The following is a 17,208-nucleotide window of genomic DNA, read 5'->3' on the forward strand; positions in this document are numbered from 1 at the left end:
TGTGGTGATAGTTGTACGACAATACAAATGTACTTAATATATCACTGAACTATACACTTAAAAATGGTTAAGATAGTCAGTGTTATATGTATTTTAATACAATTTTTTAAATTGGAAAAAATGTCAGTAGGGGAGACAGTCACAGAAGTACAAACACTGTATGATTCCACTTTATATGAAACACCTGGAGTAGAAACAGAACGTAGAATGATGTTTGCCAAGGGTAGGAGGAGAAAGGAATGTGGAATTGTTTAATGAATACTGTGATTCATTCTGGGAAGCTGAAAAAAGTTCTGGAGATGGTGGTGATAGTTACACAACAATATGAATGTACTAAGCTGAATACTTAAAATTGCTAAAATGGTCAATTTTATGTTATGTATATTTTAAAAGCTTTTTTTTTTAAATCAACAGGGAGAAACCAGTTGATAGAGGGAGCAAGTGAATATACTAAAAAGAGGAGAAAATGATTAGTTACCCAGAACATGATGGTGGTGGAGCCAAAGCATAGTGGAGGATGAACCCCAGCAGGGGGGAGTCAGAGGGAAGAAGGTGGGAGTGGTGTAGCTGGAGGCAGTCAGTATTAGAAGGATGAGAGGGCTTCTATTTTCCCTGCAAAGTGGGATGCAAGGCCAAGTCAGAAGGAGGCTGAGGGGGAAAGAGGTTTTAGTAGAGGTTTGAACAAAGAGATTTATAATTGTCATTGAGGTGAGTGGGACAGTTAGTAAACCTGATGAATGGAGTAGGATTTCCAGGCCATGCTGGGCTACTTTGAGGTTGAAGAGAATGAATTTAGAGAGAAACCAGTCTCTGATGCATGGGTGGTAGGATCTGGAGGTGAGCAGGCAGCAGCAGATAGGAGAGGGGAGAGGGGAGGAGCCCTCCCTGAGCACTGTCTTGGACTGAGGAGGCTGCCTGTTCTCTGAGCACCTCTCTGTGGTGTTTCAGTCCTCCTCACTGTAAAGAACAAAACCCCAATCCCGCAAAGATTCTGAAACTGTATTTAAGGCCAAAGTAAGGTTGCTTGGGAATTAAGAGTACTGGAGTCAGACAGGCTTTGATCAGATCCCTCCCCTAGCACTTCCTATGTGAGTGACTTGAGCAAGTTGCTTTACTTTACCTTTCTGAGCCTCAGTTCCCTTACTTGTAAGATAGAAATATAAATAGTTACTATCCAGGGTTTTTTTTAGGATCAAAGGAGTTACCATGTGTGGAGCATGTCACCCAGAGGCTGGTATGCAGCACGTGCTTTGTAAATAGTAGCGATGGGCACTACTGAAACCTGAAGGCTGCCTCTGCCTGTTTGCGAATGACTCCACCTTCCCAAATCCCAACAGGGAAGGTGAGTCAGCTTGAGACCACTTGAGAGGCATCTAGCAGAAGGGAGGCAAAACTTCTGTTAAAGGATAATTTTTAGGGAAAAAAAGGTAAGATGATGACTCTCATATATATATAAAAATGAATTCATCATGAAGATTTTATTTTACTCGTATGATGGAACCAGGCAGATATTACAACTGGCTCAAAGGAAAAGTCAAAGCAACGCAAATTTGGAGGAGGAGTTGAACTAGTTTTTCTGTGAGATAAGGCAAGGGGGAGGGGAGAAGTCAATTGAAACTCTCCTGGGCAGCACCCTGCCCAGTAGGCACATGTATTAGTTGCCTACAATTCACAAAGAGTTGTGAAATAGCGCCCATGGAATCAGAATCTGATAGGGAGGAAGAGTGTGCTCAGAAAATGCATGGCTTTCTACTGAAGCAGATTTTTTTCCCATTACACTTCTAGATCTCTGTACACCATTGTGCCAGGGCTGAGAGGAAGGTGGTGGCCCACTTCCCGGGATACACTACCCACCCTCAAGAGAGCCTTTCCTGCTTCTTCTTAGGCAAATCAGCTCTTTTTTCACCTCCTGTAAGCAACACTAAGTATCTGGCTGTTCCTTTTGTACTCGAGTCCTGGCCACTCAATGACAGCACTTGTGGTACTGAACTGTGACAGACACTTTCTATCACTGCCCTTTCTTACCTTGATATCCTAAAAAGCTGGTGGTCTGTCTTCTCTATCTTTTGTCCTGGTCAGTTATCCTAACTATTTTGTGTCTGTTTCTGTGGATTAGCAAATGGGGTCCCCACCCCCACTCCACAAGGAGAACATCTGGCACCCAGAAGTCACTGAGAGAATAGCTGTTGCTTTGGTAGAATTCTGCCTCTGAGTGGCTTGTTCTCTTCCCAGACAGAGAGGTCTCCTGACAGCAGCTCTCTTCTTTTTCTTTTCTTTTTTTTTTTTTTTTTTTGAGACAGAGTTTTGCTGTTGTGCTCAGGCTGGAGTGCAGTGGCGCAATCTCGGCTCCCTGCTCTGCCTCCTGGGTTCAAGTGATTCCCCTGCCTTGGTCTCCCAAGTAGCTGAGATTACAGGCACACACCATCACACCCAGCTAATATTTTGTATTTTTAGTAGAGACAGGGTTTAGCCATGTTGGCCAGGCTGGTCTCAAACTCCTGACCTCAGGTGATCCACCTGTCTCGGCCTCCCAAGGTGATGGGATTACAGGCGTGAGCCACTGCGCCCGGCTTCAGCAGCTCTCTTCTAAAGCCATCTGGACCCACATTTGTTCAGCTCCCCTCCCTTGGCCATGATGAAGGCATGCAAAACAAAAAAGGCACTTTTCTTGTTGAGAAGGTGGCTTTTTATAGAGAATGGTGTCATACTGTTAGGTTTCAGGCCAGCAGACCTAGTGAGGCATGTGACGCTTCTGTGCCAGGTGTGGCTATAAGAGTCAACAGGAAAAATGATATATGTAAATGGACGGGTCTTTAAATAAATGCAGTTTTGACTATAAGTGTAAGAAGGTTTCTGTGAGACTCAACTCAGTACCTCCTGTACCCAGTGGGCCTGAGAGAGGAGACAACAGGACAAGAAGACCCAATGGCTTCCTTGGAAGCTTTTGTGCTAGCTGGAGAGAGAAGACCTACTTCCTGTACGTCTAGTGACAGTCCATGCTGACTGGACTGCAGCCAGGACATTTCCAGATTACTCAGTGGGGCTTATCTTAAAATAATAGTTGATGGCCATTTGTTAAATATATTATATATACCATCTAAGGGTCTTACATGCCTTATCACATTTGATCTTCATGGTAAACCCTGTGAGATATGACCACCAACCACCATTTTACCTCAGAACTCAGGCTTCCAGAGTTTGAGTGAGTTGCTCAGAGGAGCCCAGAAAGTCAGCGACAGAGGTGGGATTTGGATCTAGGTGTTTGCCACCAGCACTTTAAATCACCAAAGCTTTCTGGAAGCTCCAACATTTCTTCTCAAGATACTGAAAGACAGACAGGTATCTGGATGGGTTGGTGGGGCAGGTGGGAGGCGGCTGAGATTTCCATCAACAACAGGTCTAAAACCAGCGATGGTGAGCTGGGTGATTTGGATGGAACCCCTGCCATACAGTCGATTAATATCATAATTGGAGCTAAAATTTAACCATGATGGCAATCATGAGTTCTGGGGCTTCTTGATTTGGGCCAGCAGACACACTCTCAATCACTATTTCTCCGAATCAGAGAAAGGATGCCTTCAGGCTGTGTCTTCACAGGGCTTTTCCTCTGTGCGTGGTGGAAAGAGAGAGCTCTGCGGGTCTCTTCTTGTTGTAAGGACACTGGCCCCACGGGATTAGGGCCCCACCCCATGACACATTTAATCCTAATTACCTTCCCCACAGCCCTATTTCCAAACAGGGTATTAGTCACATTAGGGATTAGGGCTTCAACATAGGAATTCTGGGGGCACACAATTCAGTCTATAACAGAGGGAAAATAGATTTGAGAAGAAAAAAGTCCAAAATATGCACAGTGGTAATATCTGAAGATGTGTGTGTGTGTGTGTGTGTGTGTGTTTGTATGTGTGTTTCTATTCTTGCATTTTCTAACTGTCCCCAGTGAGCATTTGTTACTTTCTAACTGAGAAGGTTACTTTAAACAGTGTCTTTAGCAGCAGCACTCCATGCCCTGGTGTAGCCTTTTCCTGGCAGATGTTCTCCAGGGCTCTGCCGCTCCGCCAATGACTTATTCTCAGCATGAACTCCTCCCCTGCCCCCTAAGAGGATCTCCAAACCCAGGTCACACTCCCCCTGCAGGTAAGTACAGGCGTTTGAGAACTGCTTTATTCTTCCAGGAACGGCTGGTCCCCTCAGCAGGGCCTTACAAGGTGGTTATGTCTAAATAAGGCACCTGAGGCCAGGAGATGTGAAATGGTCCATCTAATACCATGGAGTGAGTTAAACACAGAGCAGGACTGGAACCCATGCTTCCAATTCCCCATCCAGTTTTAAGGCAATCTTTTCTTTTCTTTCTTTCTTTCTTTTTTTTTTTTGTTTTTTTTTTGAGACAAAGTCTCACTCTGTCGCCCAGGCTGGAGTGCAGTGGTGCGATCTTGGCTCACTGCAACCTCTGCCTCCCGGGTTCAAGCGATTCTCCTGCCTCAGCCTCCCAAGTAGCTGGGATTTCAGGTGCCCGCCACCATGCCTGGCTACTTTTTGTATTTTTAGTAGAGACAAGGTTTCACTATGTTGGCCAGGCTGATCTCAAACTACTGACCTCAAGTGATCTGCCCGCCTCAGCTTCGCAAAGTGCTGGGATTACAGGTGTGAGCCACTGCACCTGGCAAGGCAACGTTTTTTTTTTTTTTTGGTAGAAAATCTTTGAACTTCATATAGACGGTATTAATGTGGGTGAGTTCAGAGCCATGTGTAAAGTTCCAGGAGGGGAGTGCTTGCTGGCTTCTCCCTTATTCCCTTATCCCTCTGCCAGATCCATGCCCCAGCCACTTTCTGTTTCTCTTCTCTGGATAAAACTATCATTCATCTTCACCTATTTCTATTTTCATGGATTACTGTCTCATTCATCTCAAGTAGCTCAAGTGAATGGCTATTTCTCCACTGGATACAGGAGGACTGAGGGTGACCTGACCCTCATGGTGTGCTTGCTTATTTGAATGTCTGATGGTTTTATGGGTGTAGTCCTGCTGGAGCAGAAAGAATATCTGTTAGGAGCTTGCCTCTGGGCTCCGGTTCTAACTGTGCCCCAAACTCATCGTAGCCTTAGGCAATTCTCTTGTCCCTCTGGGCCTCAGTTTACCCATCTGGAAAATAATGGGTCTGAATTTAATACCTTGAGTATCATCTAGCTGTGACATACTACAACTCAGGCAAGAAGCAAATTCTCCTAACACTCCATACTCCCATCCAGTGTTCTCTGACGTCCTTCCCCAAGAGCTGTGGTACCCTACCCCGCCCACATTATGTGAGGCATTGTAGCACATAGGTTAGAAGTGTGGTCTCTGGGCCGGGTGTGGTGGCTCATGCCTGTAATCCCAACACTTTGGGAGGCCGAGGTGGGTGGATCACGAGGTCAGGAGATCAAGACCATCCTGGCTAACACAGTGAAACCCCGTCTCTACTAAAAGTACAAAAAATTAGCTGGGTGTGGTGGCACACGTCTGTCGTACCAGCTACTCGGGAGGCTGAGGCAGGAGAATCACTTGAACCTGGGAGGCGGAGGTTGCAGTGAGCTGAGATCGTGCCACTGCACTCCAGCCTGGGCAACAGACGAGACTCCATCTCAAAAAAAAAAAAAGTGTGGTCTCTGGAGCCAGACCTAAGAATCCAATTCAGACTCTCTTACTTACTGACTGTGTAACTTGGACAAATTACTTAGCATTTAGCATCTCTATTTAATTATAAAATGAGCATATTAACACTTACTTCCTAGGGCTGTTGTGAAGATAAACCGAGTTGAGGTATGACAGCACCTAGCATGTAGTAAGCATCATTAAATGGCGTCTGTTGTTTTTATGTATTGTAGAGAAGAAAGTTTCGTGCATCTCTTGAAATTTCTGAGGACAATGAAGCCACAGCTGGGAAAGTCTCAGGGAGCCAGGAGTTGCTAGTCCCCTGCTTTGCATACTCAAAATTGCTGCAAAGGGGCTATAGCAGGGGGAGACATTTTTTAAAAATCCCAGTTATTGCTATTCCTCATGAGTATGTATATATCACCTGGCATCAGTACTCTGCATAGAAAGAAGCATAGCTAAAGAAAAGACACTTTGCTTTTAATATACCAGCTGTTTTCAGGGGAATAGGGTGGATGGGGATAGGGAGTACTGGCCCTCTGTCCTCAGGCCTCCCTGTCACCAGCTCAATCACGTCTATCTTACAAATCCCCATCTAGCAGGAAGCCTGCTCTGCCCTTGGACTATAGACCTGAAGGGCTGTTGTAAGTTACAGTGTTCCCAGTGGAAGGAGGACAGTACTTAAAGTTACAAGATGTGGGTTCTGTTCTTAGTTCTTATGGCCTGTCAGCTGGGGAACTCCCAGCTAGTAGTCTCATCCTTGAACTTCTTTTTTCTTTTTTTTTTTCCTCAAGACGGAGTCTCACTCTGTCACCAGGCTAGAGTGCAGTGACACGATCTTGGCTCACTGCAACCTCTGCCTCCGAGTTCAAGCTATTCTCCTGCCTCAGCCTCCCAAGTAGCTAGGATTACAGGTGCCCACCACCACGCCCGGCTAATTTTTGTATTTTTAGTAGAGACAGGGTTTCGCCATGTTGGCCAGGCTGGTCTTGAACTCCTGACCTCAAGTCAGCCACTGTGCCTAGCCCTCATCCTTGAACTTCAAATTTCCACCCCACCTCACTCCCACAGGCGTATACCAGTTGTTCCTTTTTCTCTATTCTTATGCAGGAAATGGCCTGAGGTCCAGGAGTCCCCTTGGTCCCCTTTTTCCCTCACTTTCAACATTCAATTAGTCTTCACATCTACAGCCGACAATTGTAACTTCTTTTCTTTACTCCATTATTTCTTAGGTGAAAACAGGAGCTTCTATGTGGTCTTTTTTCTAAAAACTAATTCAGAACTCTAGCGTGTTTAGATCTTCCTTACTTAAAACCCTTTCCTGGTCCCCATAACCTGCTGAAGAAATCCTAAGAGCCTTGGCTTGACCTCTGTCTACATTTCTCTGATCTCTTCCAGCTCTTTCTCTGTATCCTAGCAATACCCAACTACTTGCAATTCCCAAACAGGGTACACACTGTACTAGTTGTTCCTGCAAGAGACAGGAACACACATCCCCCCACACTAGCTTAACAAAACAAAAAATGTATTTCTCTCTCATGCAAAAGAAGTCCAAAGGTAGACATTCCAAAGTTAATATGGTGTTCCACTGTCAGAATCCAAGGTCTTTCTACTTTGTGGGTTTACAGTTCTCAGCATATGACTTCCACTTTATGGTCCAAAATGATGGCTCAAGCTCCAGCCATCACATCCACATTTCAGCCAGCAGGAAGAAGGAACAAGGAAAGGCATAACCTTGCCTCTAAGGATAGTTCCTGGAAGTTACACTTGCTTACATACCATTGGCCAGAATTAGTCACCCAGCCATATTTATCTATAAGAGAGGCTATGAAATTTTTTTATTTCAGGGAGTCTATTTTAGGTTGCCATGTGCAAAAGTAAAAACCAGAGGTGTTGGTGGTCAAAGAAGAAATGGAGAATGGATATTGGGTAACATCTAGCAGTCTCTGCCACACACTCACACATTTAGGGGTTTGCACTTGGTTCCCTTTGTCTCAGACATCCCCTCTCTCATGCTTACAGTCTCTGCTTGGCATTTTCTTTTTTGTCCCCTAACACTTGCTCATTTTTTTTTTTTTTTTTTTTTTTGAGATGGAGTCTCACTCTGTTGCCAGGCTGGAGTGCAGTGGTGCAATCTTGGCTCACTACAACCTCCGCCTCCTGGGTTCAAGTGATTCTCCTGCCTCAGCCTCCAGAGTAGCTGGGACTACAGGCACCCACCACCATGCCCGGCTAATGTTTGTATTTTCAGTAGAGACGGGGTTTCACCATGTTGGCCAGGATGGTCTCAATCTCTTGACCTCGTGATCCACCCGCCTCAGCCTCCCAAAGTGCTGGGATTATAGGCGTGAGCCACTGCACCTGGCCCAACACTCGCTCACCTTATGGCCATCCTCATACTACCTCTGTTGTTGCACCATCACAGCGTGTTAACCACTACCCTGTGACCTGGAGGGCAGGGACTGTATCTTTCCTTTGGCTCCTTAGCACCCAGTATAGCTGCACAATCTCCAGCCAAGGTAGACCAACCACCAATATTTCTTGTCTCAAAGATATATTGAGGAAATGAGAGTATATTCTTCAGGCTTCCAGGAACTTCCTTACATCTGTAGGAAGGTATGGGCATGGGGATAGCTCAGTGATTGTAGAGGCTCGTGGCAGACTGCTATTCTTTCGGTTGCACACAGGCCGTCTCTCTTGCAATAGTTTTTTCCAGATACTGCAGTGACGTTGATTAGGTCTCAGCCTTGGCGATGTAGGCCGAAGTGGAGAGGGATCATTGTCATGATTCTTGCTTTCATTTCAGTCAGTTCTTGATTTGATTTCTGCCATTTATTCCTCTCAATTTTTACCTGGGCAACATCATCTCTCACCTGCTTTTTAAGGTGAATGTTGACAGCTGATTTCATATATGAGTTCTGGCTTTCTTAAGAGGGACATGGCTCCCTTCATTCTTAAGCCTTTGGGGCTACTTTTCTTTCTCATTCACTCATGATCTCCATTTGATCCGCAAGACAGCTCATGTTTGAGAGAGCAGAGCAAATGTGTTATTCCCATTTCACAGATAAGAAAATGAGGGCCGGCCGGGCGCGGTGGCTCACGCCTGTAATCCTAGCACTTTGGGAGGCTGAGGCGGGCAGATTACGAGGTCAGGAGATTGAGACCATCCTGGCTAACAAGGTGAAACCCCGACTCTACTAAAAATACAAAAAAAAAAATTAGCAGGGCATGGTGGCGGGCATCTGTAATCCCAGCTGCTCGGAGGCTGAGGCAGGAGAATGGCGTAAACCCGGGATGTGGAGCTTGCAGTGAGCCGAGATCGTGCCACTGCACTCCAGCCTGGGCAACACAGCGAGACTCTGCCTCAAAAAAAAAAAAAAAAGAAAAAAACAAGAAAATGAGGGCCTAGTAAGAGTACTCTATTTGCTCAAGATCATAGGAAAGTTAGTGGCAAAGCCAAGAGTTGATCCTGGATCCTTTTGTTTCCAAGACCAGTATCTTTTGCAAATACTTTATTTTGATAAATAATTAACATTTACATGCATTATTTTCCCCCAGAGTTTGAATTCTCTCTTAGGATAGATTCCTAAACATGGAAGTATTGAGTCAAAGAGTATAAATGTGCTTAAAAAAAATGCTCTTAATACATTTTGCAGAATTCTTCAAGCAAGGTTGTCACACTCATGTTTAAGGCAGGTATAACTACCCATGTGCAGGCCAGCCCGGGAGCCAGTGTGGTGGGGAGAGGCCATAGCCAGCCATAGCTGGTTCCCTCAGCCAGCAGAGACACACATGAGCTTCTCACCAGCTCAGTGAGGGTCTTCTGTTGGGAGGTGTGCATTTTTGCATGCACTCTGGCCTCTCCACACAAACTGAATATTTCACGTGGTGCTCAACCACAAGCACAGCCATCTGTTCCGTGCTGCAGAAACTATTGGCTGTGTTGGACTTCATAAGAGATCCTATGTCAGTCTCCATCATGATGTATATGTAGTGTACTGGACTCTCTAGGTGACTGAAAGGATTCCAGAGATAATTTTGATTATATGAGTCTCTGACTTCAGACTCCACTCTTGTGACCACCACACAAGGTGTGACTCCAGGAGGCTGGGATGTCATGCTATTTTCACTGTACCCTTGCCCCCGTAATCTCAAAGCCTGACTGGATGGAACCCTTTCTGTTCTATGGCTAGTGGCTTGTGATAAATGTCCTTTCAGGTCAACACAGTGCAGGCTGGCATCTTTACCTTTCTGTCACCGAAGTTAAGTGCCACACCAGAACTTAGAAGCCTCATGGGGCTCTGAGGCCTCAGGCTGTACCTTGTGCTATGTCAGCTATTACTTCATGTCAAACATTTGCGTATGAATGTTCAAGTGACAGCTTATCTCTTTCTTCCTGCAGTTGGTTACCACAGAGAAGCGCTTCCTCAAAGACAGTTTGTACAATGAAGGAATCCTAATTGTATGGGACCCATCTGTATACCATTCAGATATCCCAAAGGTAAGTGGGTGTCCATGGGAAATAGGGGTTGGGTTTCCTGTCTGTCTACAGATTTTCCTGATTTCCTAGGTTTTTAAAGTCATGGCTGACATTGGCTATCCCTAAAGGCTGGGTATTTGAGTTTTAGGGTACCCCATTTCATCTGGACTAGCAGATTCAGAAGTATTCCTGTCCTATGCCAGCTACTCTCCTTGCCGTGCCAGGCACTGCCAGGCATTGTCTCCCAGTTATATTATTTACTGGGATAGTGGCTGGAGTTCCCAACATCTGGGGTAGATTGTTCATTAATGCAATTATTCCTAATGAGCATCAGCAGAACTCGAGAGTAGTTGCCGTTATTCCTGTAAATAATATTAGCACACTTTTATTTCATACTTCCAATATCCAGAATTCTTCCCATTTACATTCTCATAACAATTTAAGGAGATAGATGGAAGCGTGGTTGTTCCCATTTTACAGATGGGGAAATTGGAATGTGGAGAATGAAAGTTCCCCATCCCAATAGGGCTTGATTTATTAAGCAGAAGGCGCAGATCTGCAACAGCGTCTCTTTCCGGGGAAGGAGACACGAGTGGCAGACCTGCTGGATTCTAACCTCTCTGGAATAGTCCTCTCACTGTTAATGCATGTCAGTTGACCTCTCCCTGATACAGGCTGCTGTGGCCTCAGGAGCATGACTCCTGAGAAGGGCAGAGAGCACTGATCTTGGGACACTTAACTCTTAAGTTGGATCTACCAATGCCTGACAGGCTCTGGTGACCCCTGGCACCCTCACTATCTGACTTTCAACAGTTTTGCACTGATCTCACTTAGAACTCAAATTTGCCTAGGTCAGGACAAGGACTCTGAACCCATAGATGTCCTATGCTCTAGTTTTCTCCCCTTTAAAAATGAGAGATGGGGCCAGATGTTACCTGGGGCTCTTTTCAGCTCTGATAGTGTTCCCGGACTCTGATCCTGAAGCCTGAAGCTGATCTTGGGTCGCCAAGCTCAACTCTCCCCCAAAGCACAGGCTATAGGCTAGGCCCCACCCTGCTATCCAGCGAAACCTGTGGCTGGAAGAGAAGCCTGTAGTCTGCTGCAAGAAAAGGGCTGTGCCTCAGGAGCAACCCTGTTGGTCCTTTCCCCTCCTCACGTCCACTGATGAGGATGACTCCTGGGGGGAGCAGCTCACTGGCCCATTTCTCCCTTGAGAGGACCAATTCTTTCTTTTTCAGTGGTACCAGAATCCAGATTATAATTTCTTTAATAACTACAAGAGTTATCGTAAGCTGCACCCCAATCAGCCGTTTTACATCCTCAAGCCCCAGATGCCTTGGGAGCTATGGGATATTCTTCAAGAAATCTCCCCAGAAGAGATTCAGCCAAACCCCCCATCCTCTGGGATGCTTGGTGAGTTCATGTCGGGGAAAAGACCTTGCATGTTTGTTTCTAGAAGAGATGAGCTTTTTTTCTGGGGTCTCATTCATTCATTCGTTCGTTCGTTTGTTCACTAAACAATTGCTAGGATTTTGCTCTGCTTGTAGACCGTGCCAAGTTCTATCTAAAATACAGAGGGAAATAAGACAGAATCCTTTTTCCTGAGGGCATCTATTGGGGTGGTCAATCAGATGTCTGAGGCAATATTCAATTTGTGCCAGGAGAGAGACAACCTGGTGTCACAGGAGGGAGGACACCTTCTAGCTGGACAGTCGCATATAGCCTCATGGAGGGAGTAGCGTTCGGTAGGCTTTGGAGAGGGGAGATTTGGCAGAGGAAGATGGAGGGAAGGGAAGCCGTGAACAGGGAGGGAGGCGGGAAAATGAGGAGCGGGGCTGCACCTCAGATGAGGGGAGCAAGGCACTTTTCTCAGGTGTACAATTTAAGGGGGTACCCCTTAAAAACTCAGTCATCAAGATAAATAATATTTCACTACAGTATCTTCAGAAAACACAATTAATGTAAAAATTATGAGTGAAATATCAAATATTTAAATAAAGATAGGATCAGTAACAGTGCTGTGCAGAGTTTATTGGAACAATGCTGGCCAGGGGCCCTCTTCTTGGATTTTCTCCACACCTCATCAAACAGACTGTGGAGTGCTCCTGTTCCAGCTGTCCCTTTGCCCAGCTAAGGGAAGAAAAGTCTTCCCTCCCCCAACACTGTTTCATGCAAGTGCTGTAGGAAAAATCTGCTCCCAAATAGCACCATCCAAGAGGTTCTGCAGGATGTCATAGTGCTAGAAAGTGCTAACTACACATGATGCCACTGTCTCCTCAATCAGCTCAGTAATCTTGTCCTCTTTCTCCAAATAAATTATTCCATGGATACATTCATTGGCTAATTGATAGAGTCATTTAATCTACTAGCATTTAGGGAGGATCTGTTATTCACCAGGCCCTGGCCTAGGTACTGGGGATTCAAGGGTGTATAACCCTCACACAGCCCTGCATCCTAAGGAACACTGCTGGGCTTGGCTTGCTGAAACTTAGATTGGGAATCAGTCATAAATAGAAACTCCAGAGGGAAAGTTCTCCAAATTTGGGGTAATGAGCTGCTGGACCCACTGGGCAGGGCTCTGGGGTGGGATGTCAGGCATGACTCACCTCTGCTCCCCTCTCCAGGTATCATCATCATGATGACGCTGTGTGACCAGGTGGATATTTATGAGTTCCTCCCATCCAAGCGCAAGACTGACGTGTGCTACTACTATCAGAAGTTCTTCGATAGTGCCTGCACGATGGGTGCCTACCACCCGCTGCTCTATGAAAAGAATTTGGTGAAGCATCTCAACCAGGGCACAGATGAGGACATCTACCTGCTTGGAAAAGCCACACTGCCTGGATTCCGGACCATTCACTGCTAAGCACAGGCTCCTCACTCTTCTCCATCAGGCATTAAATGAATGGTCTCTTGTTCCCCCCGGCCTGGGAAGAACATTTTCCTGAACAATTCCAGCCTGCTGCTTTTACACTAGGGGCCTCTGTCAGCAAGAGCACGGGGGCTTCAAGAGCCTGTGGTCAGGAAATCAGGTCCAGCCTTCCCTGTAGCCAGTTTATGAGCCCAGAGCCTCCCGCCACACACATGCAGATATATCTAGCATTCTTTCCAGACAGCATCCTCCCCACCTTCCACCGTGGTAGATGCAAGATCTACCTCTCCCATCAGGGCTGCCAAAGCTGGGCTTTGTTTTTCCCAACAGAATGATGCCATTCTCACAAACCAATGCTCTATATTGCGTGAAGTCTCCATCTAAATATTGATTTCACGTTTTAAAGAAATTCTCCCAAATTACAACTGTGCCCAATGCAGGGTGGCTCTGGGGGGCAAGTAGGTGGTACAGGGGATTGGAAACATGCTCCACGCCTCCAGAAAAAAGTTGCTCCCGAGGTCCATGCCCCTGGAACGTGTTCCTATCACTCTGGCTGGTTGGGCTGGTCCTTAGACTGGGTGCTTATGATTAAAGGGTCTTAGTTAGCCCACTTTCCCTCTCCATGTGGAGATGGAAGGTAGAGAAGGATACAGTGTCTGTCCTCAAGTTGCTACGGTTCAGTGAGAGAGGCAGACATCTGAACAGGCAGGTAGGATTCAGTGTGCTCAGTGCACTGGGGATTTGGAGAGAGATGGGCTTGCTCTCTCTGTGCACCCAGGAGGGCCACGCACTCAAACTGTGTTTGTGGATCAGAGAAGGCTTTATAGCACGGGGCATTCAGATGAGTCTTAGAGGAAGAGAAGAAACATGGCAAGCAGATTACATCTGAGCCATTTGAATTGTGTTTTTCTTTCTTCCCACGTTTATTTTCTAAGATCTACCTGAACTTAGAGACTCAAGATATGGTTTTAGGAAACCTCCTACCCATGTCTGAGGTAGCAAGTGCAGCCTCATGACAGATACCAGGCAATCCAGAGCCACAAAACCTGATTTCTCCAGGCTGTGCCTGGCCTGACCCGACCCTATCCTGTCAGCTGGGTTTGCATACCACAGTCCCATTCTTCCTTTTCAATACCTACCCCCAAATCTTCTCCTAACCACCATCTGTTTTTTGTTTTTTTTTTTTTTTTTTTTTTTAAGGATTTTTTGCTTTAAAAGCATCTTGACCCCAATTTATTTGAGCTCACGGGCCTTTTTCCGAAGGTCTCTCAGGGTGTAGTGGTGTGGCTCTCTGGACTTACGTCACTCTCAGAGGTCAGAACCTTGGAGGTCAGAACTGATTCTCACCAGGTGTGAGAGGTGTGATAGCACATTGCAATGCTCTGCACCTCTTCCTTGCAAGTGAGCAACTTCAGGCTCTCTGGGCAGAGGCTGGCCCACTGTAGTTTGCAAACATGCTCTCCAGGTGGTTTTACTAAGTCCGCTCTCCCTGATAGGGAATCCTGCTGGACCAGCGCAGCCTGGTGTGGAGAGGTTAAGAGACTTGCACAAGATCACCAAGTCATGCTGTAGAGCCAGGGTTCCTAGACCCAGGGCTCTGCACTCTCAAGGCTGGCCCCATGTGCTCAAGGGAATCTAACGTTTGGGCTCCAAGCCAACCATCTCGGAGCTGGGATCCTTATTTACTGCCAAACCCTCAGCTTATGTAGCTAGAAAGGGCCCTGGAGTGAGAAGGCCTGGATTTTCAAATTGATGCTCCCCTACTGACTAGCTGTGCCACTCTGGGCAAATGCTCTTCCTTGAGCCTCTGTTTCCACACCTGTAAAGTGGGGATGATGATCCTATCTCACAGAGGTGTTGTGAGGATTACAGGAAAGCACTTGTCCTGGCTCTGTACCTGGCACGTAGTAGGTGCTCAGTTCATGCTGGTTTCCTTCCTGCCTTTAGTAGGGACCTGCTCTGTGCTCACACCTCGGCTGCATTCACCCTGCTGTGATGGAGGCTAGTGTGGAAGAGATCCTGTCCTCAGGGAATTAACTGTCTTATTGGGAGACAACAACTATCCTCCTTGGAACACCCAAGAAACCATGCAAAGCAGTGGACAACACAGAACGCACCCTCCTCCTCACTGCCTGCAGCTCCAGTCTGATTCTGCTTGGGAATGGGCGGAGCACGTGGGCTGCTTAACTGCCGTATAGGACAAGCCCCTTACCCCTCTCTGGGCCCATGAATTCCTGGCTTGGTTTATGTTCTGATTTGACACACTCATTTTAATCTTCGAATCATGACCACTGAGTGCAGAGGTGGCATTCTGACAGCAGGACATACATGTTGGTGTGGAGATTGGGACGACACTGGGTAGAATCTAGTTTTTAATTATTATTAATATAAAGGATCAAATTAATTTAAATATGATTCTGAAGTCTACAGAACTTTTAGTTCTGTGCTGTCTATATGTGGACACTTTGGTAAAATGCAAATTATGATATGGACGTTATCATTGGTCTGGTGAGATGTTTCGTATTTGTGATAGTTAATTTAAAAATTATGACTTAATGCTGCCTCTGTCTATGGGGTTCTGTCTTCTTTGATAGCCATCTATTCATCTGGATCATGGGACCCTCTCTAATCCTTCCACCAATCAAATAAGCGATTGCTATTGGTTTGGAGTTGAGACATCAGTCTCAGAAACTTCTGAAAAATGCCTAAGCTAATAATTACCCAAGGATTATGTCAAATTTTAAAATAAATGTGTGTGTTTCTTTAAGCTGCTTCTCTCTTCTTATTTGCTAAACGAACAACTGCTGATTGCCAACTTTTATCTTCAAAGAGGACACAACTGAGATCCTGAATCCCCCAGTCCTTACCCACTAGCTCCTCTAGCCTTAGACTTAACTCTTCAGTACTCCAGGAAAAGAAATGTGAACTTTATTGGAAGGATCACCTCTTTGAAATATTCACTGGTTTACTGATTTTTTTATTTTTACTTTTTGCTCTTGCCTGGATTCACATAACTAACCTGTTGCATCAAAGAAGAGATGGAGTCGGGCAGAAAGCAGAACATAAGGAAGATCCTTCCCTCAGTTTCCAAAACTCTAAAATCCTTAAATGAATGATGTCTTAAAAGGACTTAAAATGTTTGGACACAAATCTTGAGAAGGAGCCTGAGTTAGGGGAGAGAGGATAATTCCTTTCTCCTGTGAACTGCCCACCCCCTTGTTACAGGTTGAATTGTGTCCCCCCAAGATTCAGATGTCTGAAGTCCTAACCCCCAGTACCTCAGAATATGACCTTATTTGGAAATAGGGTCATTGTAGATGTAATTAGTTAAGATGAGGTCATATTGGAATAGGTTAGGCCCCTACTCCAGTATGACTGGTGTCCTTTTGAAATGTGGAAATTTGGAGATAGGCATGCACACAGGGAGAAGAACACCACGAAGGCTGAGCTCACAGAGATACCAAGCACCTGCAACCTCCACTCCCATCCCACTAGTAGGGTTCTCCTCACTGACAAAGCCCGACTTTCAGTGTCTTAGATACTGTTCTTAGAGAATGCTTCATAGCCTGGCAGTGTGCTGAACCCATACCAGTTCCTGGCCTCTACAGCCATGAGCAAGATGGGGAGAAGGGACACACAGGACTCAGAAACTGCCACCTCCTTCCTAGTCCCAGGTCCTTGTCCTCTGGATGTCCTTGGTTTCCACTTCCTTCAGGGCCCGCAGCACAGCCCTCCGGGATGTGTTGTGACAGAAAGTGGCCCTAACACCGCTTTCCACTCTCACTTAGGCCAGGAACACTCGCTCAGGAATCTCATGCTATGGGATGGGATCATGGCATCAGCTCAGGAGAGAGGAAAAGGCCTTCTCAGTACCCTGAAATCCCACCACCCAAAGCACTGATGTCCCCATCCAGGTGTTCTCAGGATTAATCAGAAAACAAGTTTATAATGGGAAGAGGAGTTTTCTTTGATCCAGTGAATATACATTAAACAGCCATCATGTGCCTGACACTGGGAACAGGATGAAAACCCACAGCACCCGCCTCCCAAGGAAATGGAGGGCCACAGGAATGGGCCTGCTCTGCCTGTGGATATAGGTATTATCATACTAATGTGAGATTAGTGATGTTATTTTCTGGAAAGCTAAACCTGGATAACACTGCTATGGTTAGGCACACATCCATAACTGCTTAGAAGAAAAATAGTATGCAAATGCCAAGTATGAA

The 17,208-nt window shown here is 45.9% G+C and overlaps 1 protein-coding gene across 9 annotated transcripts in view; it reads left to right on the forward strand.

The window, feature by feature from the left end:
• The window catches only part of ST6GAL1 (ST6 beta-galactoside alpha-2,6-sialyltransferase 1), a 151,109-nt gene extending 135,360 nt beyond the window's left edge, over positions 1-15,749 (forward strand). For all 9 annotated transcript variants that reach the window (XM_063620494.1, XM_063620493.1, XM_063620491.1 and 6 more), the window contains 3 exons: positions 10,033-10,131; positions 11,349-11,523; positions 12,735-15,749. In XM_063620494.1, the coding sequence (XP_063476564.1) occupies positions 10,033-10,131; positions 11,349-11,523; positions 12,735-12,976 (516 nt within the window). In that variant the 3' untranslated portion in view covers positions 12,977-15,749. The remainder of the gene's footprint in view (positions 1-10,032; positions 10,132-11,348; positions 11,524-12,734) is intronic.
• The last annotated feature ends 1,459 nt before the right edge of the window (positions 15,750-17,208 follow it).

The sequence above is a fragment of the Symphalangus syndactylus genome, chromosome 17, assembly GCF_028878055.3.
Source record: "Symphalangus syndactylus isolate Jambi chromosome 17, NHGRI_mSymSyn1-v2.1_pri, whole genome shotgun sequence".
Taxonomy (NCBI): Eukaryota; Metazoa; Chordata; class Mammalia; order Primates; family Hylobatidae; genus Symphalangus; species Symphalangus syndactylus.